This window comes from Papio anubis, chromosome 1, assembly GCF_008728515.1.
Source record: "Papio anubis isolate 15944 chromosome 1, Panubis1.0, whole genome shotgun sequence".
Taxonomy (NCBI): Eukaryota; Metazoa; Chordata; class Mammalia; order Primates; family Cercopithecidae; genus Papio; species Papio anubis.
In genome coordinates this window covers 105,898,927-105,904,926 of record NC_044976.1, presented here as the reverse complement: position 1 = coordinate 105,904,926, position 6,000 = coordinate 105,898,927, and the positions used below count along the sequence as shown (strand labels likewise).

General features: G+C 41.5%; 1 protein-coding gene across 11 annotated transcripts in view; it reads right to left on the bottom strand.

Annotated features, from left to right (window-relative positions):
- Nucleotides 1-219: 219 nt before the first annotated feature.
- NTNG1 (netrin G1) overlaps nt 220-6,000 on the bottom strand; it is a 354,404-nt gene continuing 348,623 nt past the window's right edge. For all 11 annotated transcript variants that reach the window (XM_017945308.3, XM_017945319.3, XM_017945323.3 and 8 more), the window contains one exon: nt 220-4,482. In XM_017945308.3, the coding sequence (XP_017800797.1) occupies nt 4,253-4,482 (230 nt within the window). In that variant the 3' untranslated portion in view covers nt 220-4,252. The remainder of the gene's footprint in view (nt 4,483-6,000) is intronic.

Sequence of the window (6,000 nt, the reverse complement as noted above, 5' to 3'; positions counted from 1 at the left end):
GTGGCTCATATTGTTCTCCGATACAGCTTAGCCACTGCCACCTTGCCATCCTTCTCTATTAAGGCTGGGAGTAGGAAAAGTAGGTAAGGAATTCTAGTTCAGATTTGGGAAGCTGAGCTCCGAGTTGTACCAGATTAAAAATACCTACAGAGTTTTCACATAACAAATATATAGAAAATGTAGTTCCCACATATCTTGGTCAATCCTGTGAGTGGAGAGTCTGTTAAATAGGTATTTTATTTAGTGTTTAACAACCGGTAAAGTACAATAACCCATTTCCCATATAGTACAGAGCATTCCATTTCAGAATGCTGGGTCTTTACATCCCAGTCATACTGGATTATTGATGGTAGAGCATAAAGGAGATGGAACAAAACATTCGATGTCAAGATTTCCTCACAGTTGTCCCCCAATGCATCCAAAATTTCTTATACTCCAGTCAGACCACAGGTCCAAGAGAAGGTGAGGAGAGCATTAACTACAGGGTCAGCTGAACTGTGGAGCAGATGCCTTCTTCCAACCTGGACCTTTCTTTGTGTTACCTGGTGAGCAGTTTGTGCCAACTTAGGGATCTGACTCAAGGGCACCTCAGGCAGATCGACCCCAAATGTTGCAGGACCTTGTGCAAAAGTACCAATGGAGGACCCCACGCCACATGTCTAAGTATTTAAAAGTCATGCATAAAGCTAACAAATTCTTAAATTATCTTCCATCCTGCCACTTTGACACATGATGCTTTCTTAACCCTTGGAAGCCCAGGTATAGATTTAGAATTCTTAGACTGTTCAGTGTTCTGTACTGGCCCCCAGCCTCGTGGTAGCCCTTGTCTAGCTCCTTCCTACCCTCATCCCCTTATTTTTCAGCCCTGGACTCTTGTTTTCACTGTAAGTTGTTTCTCCTTGTTTGTGTGTAAATTCCACAGTGAACACTCCAGGCCCCAGGCCCTAATCCACCCACACAGATGCACCCTTTGCCGCTCCCTGTGCCCAGGTATATGCACTCAAGATGGTGCCTGCCTTCAGGAGTTTAAACCCCCAGAGGGGGGCCACATTTGGCCTAAAAGTGTGTGTGGGGGGTTATCTGAGTAGGAAACTCTAGGTTCCTGATATTTGGGAGAAAGCTGGAGGAGAGACAGAATGGGTCTCTCTAAGCAAGGTCCCCTCTTTGCTGGACTAAATTATTCCTCTAGGCTGTGTACAGGGTCAGAAATAAATAACTCTTACATCACAGCAGGGCATGTCCATTATCTTCCTATAAATAGCAAATCTTTCTGGATAGCTGAACCTTTGTCCCATTTTTTTTGAAATGTTATGCCCATCAATAGTATTGACAGAAGGAATTATATCATTTCTATGTGGGAAAGTTGACAGATTAACTCATATGCAAGACTATATTAACTGACTTTAAGGGATCTATCAAAGGGAAAAAATAAGAATTAGGACCTCAAATGTATGAACAACTGAGTACCCGCTTTTCACCCCAATCCTGTTCTTAGGGTGTAACATTGTAGATGGAACCAGCTTTGTAAGAATGCTGGCAAGTAACAGATGAATCAAGTCCACTGAGTTGAGGTATCTTCAAAGGAGTAGCTCCTTTAGAAGAACTTGAGAATCCAGATTTAAAAAGAACATTTCATTTCCATTTGCTGTATACCTAAAAGTGAATTTTTATTAAAAGCAGATCACATCGCTTCAGGAAATTCAGAAAACTATATCTAAATACACTGAAGGAAAGATATTCCTCATCAATTTAGATTCTTATAGCCTCATAAAGATAAAATGCAGATGAATCAGTTTAAATCAGGCCTTCATTAAATTTTAGAATTAGCTTTTGGAATCCCAGCTATTGAGGTGTGCAGTGTCTGATTCCTGAGCATTGCGACAAAGCCATGAGCAGATAACGGTAAAGTGCATCGTTGCCAGAAATAACACGGGCTGCCTTGGTTTGTGTTAAGAAAGTATAAGACAACTTAAACTCCAATTTTAATATCATAAATTCACCTCATTATAAATAATCTCAAACTCCCTATGTTATCAGCATTTTCCTGTGTTTCTTTGGTGAGCCTGAAATGTAATTTTCTATTTATGCTTCCAATGTAAATCTCCAATTTCTAGTTGGCCACTCTGGCACTAAGCCTAAGCTCTAATTTATTTCCATCTTTCCTTATTTCTTACATCAAAAGAGACTGTTGGTTTGAATAACAAACATTCAATAGACTTAGACGTGGGGTGGCAGGCGGCACAGGCATTACCTGTTTACCTTTTATTGCCTTCTTTGAATTGGCTTTTCTGGGAACAAAACCAATAAGACATGCTGTTCCTTCATCTAGTTTTTACCCAGGTTATTTATCAGGAGACATTCCTCCCCCCTTCCCTGTTTCAGCAAGGAGTGGCAGCAGGGTGAAGAATTCAGACTGGAACTAGGCTTCTGACCTGACATTATCATAGGTTATTGTTCTACCAAGTCATGCAGAATTTCATTGTCCTTAAGATTCTGGTTCGGGCTGATAATTGTTTTTGATTCCAGGAGATGCTGCTGCTAACACATTTGTAACCTGTAGGACAACAGTGTGCTGGGAACAAAATGCACACTGTTTTAGCCTCTTTGAAACTTTGCAAAGGTTCTTCCCCACCTGCCTCCCCTTGCTGTCTCGCACAGTAATTGGCCTAATAAAAGGCAGAAACAAGAATTTATTACACCTTGGGCAGTACTTAAAACAAACTTTATTCTCAGGAACAGCAGTTATGTCTACTTGCTGCTTTATATTTTGATATTTCCTCTAAATACTTAAGTCTGAATATATTCAAAATCAAATTGCAAATCATTCAATTTCCCTGCTCCTTTCCTGGTTCCCCAGGTTGCCTCTTATGATACTCCATGTAAACACTGTATTTGGAAAGATACATAGATCAGCATCCCTAGAGTCACATGATCACCATCAATCTGTGAAAATAGCATGACTTAAAAATAAAAGTCTCTTAGTACTCTGCCAACAGGCTTTGGCATAATCTTGGCAATCACTTAGATTTTTTTTTTTTCCTGTTGTAATTTTTCCCAAGTGGAAATAGTCTCATATTTTGCAGAAGTTGTCCAAGCTAGTGAACATCAATCCATCTTCCTGGGTACTAAATTCGTCAGCTGAATGTATTCAGTCCACACAGAAATCAGTAAACTGAGTGTGAAACTGCTCGGTGGCTGCTTCTTTCATCTTAAGAAATTGCAATACAAATTCCTGAAATCGTTTATGCAGGAATTTTTATTCTTTAAATCTTCCAGTGTTAAAGCAACAAGAAAACATTTAGAATGTCCTTTGGTGGAATCTTATTACACTTGTTATATATGTAAACTGATATTCTTTGATGCCAGCACGTTCGTTGCCCTTACAGAGAAATCTCTGCACAATGAAACAAAACAGAACGAAAGAGGACAAAATAAAATGTCAGTCTTTGCTGATTTGAATTAGAAACATTAACAGATTGTCTGGTAACACAAATTGGCAATAATACAAAAAATCTACATATTACAGTATTTCAAGAAAAATAACTTCATTTGAATACAAAAGGATAGATACACTTTCTTTTTTCCTATAGCCACTCTTGTATAGTGGATGTGTGCTCGCACTGGACTCAGTGCTGCTAAGATATACAGGGGTATGACTGGCTTGCGCTTTTGGAGGGGGCTGTTACACATGTGCATCACTAACATCGGACAAAGAAATCTTTCAACCAACAAGGGTTACAGAGCAACGTTCACTAAAGCACAGGTTGGAAGGGATTCAGGGACGGAAGCAGGCCAATATGGCAGCTTGTAACAGATTTCCTTATGCCCACAATGCACCTGACAGCAAAGAATGCTATTTGGTTGGTCCACACACTGGGCGGAGTCGTACTAGGGCGCACCACGCTAGAGTAGCCAATGTTTTTAGGTCGGTTGATTTGTTTGTTTTTTGTCTTTCCTGTTTGGGGGTTGTCGCAGCCTTAGCAATCCACAATATGCTCTACAGCTGGCAATGTGATTTGCAGTGATAATATCAACAGCTGCCAACTCCTCTGGAGTCAGAAATTAACAGTCTTGACTCGGATGTGCTGTCCACGGGTGATAAATATGGCTTAGTTCAGTTAGGCCTTCTTAGTTTGTACACTGTCTGAGTGGGGGTGTCTGTATGTGTGTGTTTCCTATGTTAGTAGCAAATGTTTGGGTTGTGTCTGCTTTCCCACGGCACAGGCCCGTCCGGTGTGGCTGGAGGTGACAACTAGAACACCAGGGGGCTGGCGGATCCCAGCAGCGTGGTCAGCAGCAGCAGCGCTGGGGAGCCGTGCGGGGGCGCACCCTGGCCAGAGTCGGAGCCGCAGCTGCCAGCCTCCTCGCACCGCAGCTTCTCGCAGAGGATGCCCGTGTATGCGGCCGGGCACAGGCAGCGCACGTTGTTGTGGCACGTCCCTCCGTTCTGGCAGTGCAGGAGCTCGTTGTCGCAGACATTCGCTGCAGAATGAGGGGGAAGGTAGGGGTGGGTGGGCGCGGGGAGGAGAAGCAGAATCAATTTAAGTTCATCTGGTACATCATGTTTTCAGCCTAAAAAAAAATCTCTATCGATCTTTGTGCTCCCCCCTCCCCTCCACAAACGAAGCCTGTGACTCCAATTTCCAAACAAATGTAGTTTTCTGCCTTTGTTTTTATCATATTAGTCTTTTTCATATAATATTTTTGCTGCAATCTTGGATGTTATCGTTGTCCGTTTGAGGCTATAGAATAGAAAATAATGCAATAGTCCTGGTTTGGCAGTATGTTTTCTTCATGGAACTGGGACCTGTTGTGACCTCTTGGGTTTTTAAAGGACAAGTGCCCGATGCCAGAGTGCAGATCTTTGAAGCCAGATGAATGGTATTTAAAATGCAAAGCAGTATTCTTAAAATGACCAAAATCCTCTGAGGGGTGGGCCATTCTCTCAGTGCGTGATTCCAGCGCTGCATGCATGAAGACAGAACCCACGGGGAGGCATGGGGAGGGGGGGGTGGGGACACGGGGAAAGTAGCATGCTCCAGGCAGGCGGCAGCCAGATGGGAAGAGAGAAAGCTTGTTTCATGGGAGGAGTGTGAGGAAAAGCAGTCACATTTGTCCCTGACAGCCTATTAAGGATTTTTATCACCTTGTAAATATGGGCAGTATAGCCCAAGGTTACCTTGATTTCTGGGAATAGTAATAAATGCAGTGGCGAAACCCTGATTACCAAAATTTCATTATGTCCATCAATTAACAGAATCAGTTTGAATAAATCAAGACAAGCAACTTCAGAGACTAGAATTCATTCACAGACCCTGTTATGTAACTTTCACCTCTAATAATTTCTTATTTCTTCAAAATTCTGACTAACCTCATTAATTCCATGTCTTCTATTCTTTTAGACAATCACTGTTTCACTGATTTAGCAGAATGTTAAATAGAACCCAGGGAAATTAAAACAACAACAAAGAGTAAAAGAGCCAAGAATATTTCCCAAGCAACATATGCTGCTTAAGCACTTAACATATAGAACCCCTCTGGAATGAGAGGTGGGGGACAGAGCAGAAAAAGTAACTTTTTATAAATTGTAACATTTTCCATTTTTAAAAAATGTCATGGTGAAATTTCCCCAGGGATGCCACATGAGTTCAACAACACACTACACACTCATATACACATACCTAATATTAGTATTAAGTGCAAAGTATTAAAAGAAAACAACTCTACCCTCCAAGGAGTAACTCAATAGAGAATGTTGCCTTGTCCATTAATTATGTTCAACAGTCATGTCAGCTTCAAAAGAAGCTTCTTACACACAAACATGCCAGTGCTTTGTGTGCGAATGAGCTTAGGAAAGATGGTGGTGGATACTCACATGGTGAATAACAGAGTGCCCTAAATAGTCCACTGTTTTACTGCTTTCCTCAACATTTGCTTGGTGACCTCTAACACAGTTGCATAGTGTATTGGAATAATTTTCAAATGTATCCACGCTTGCTA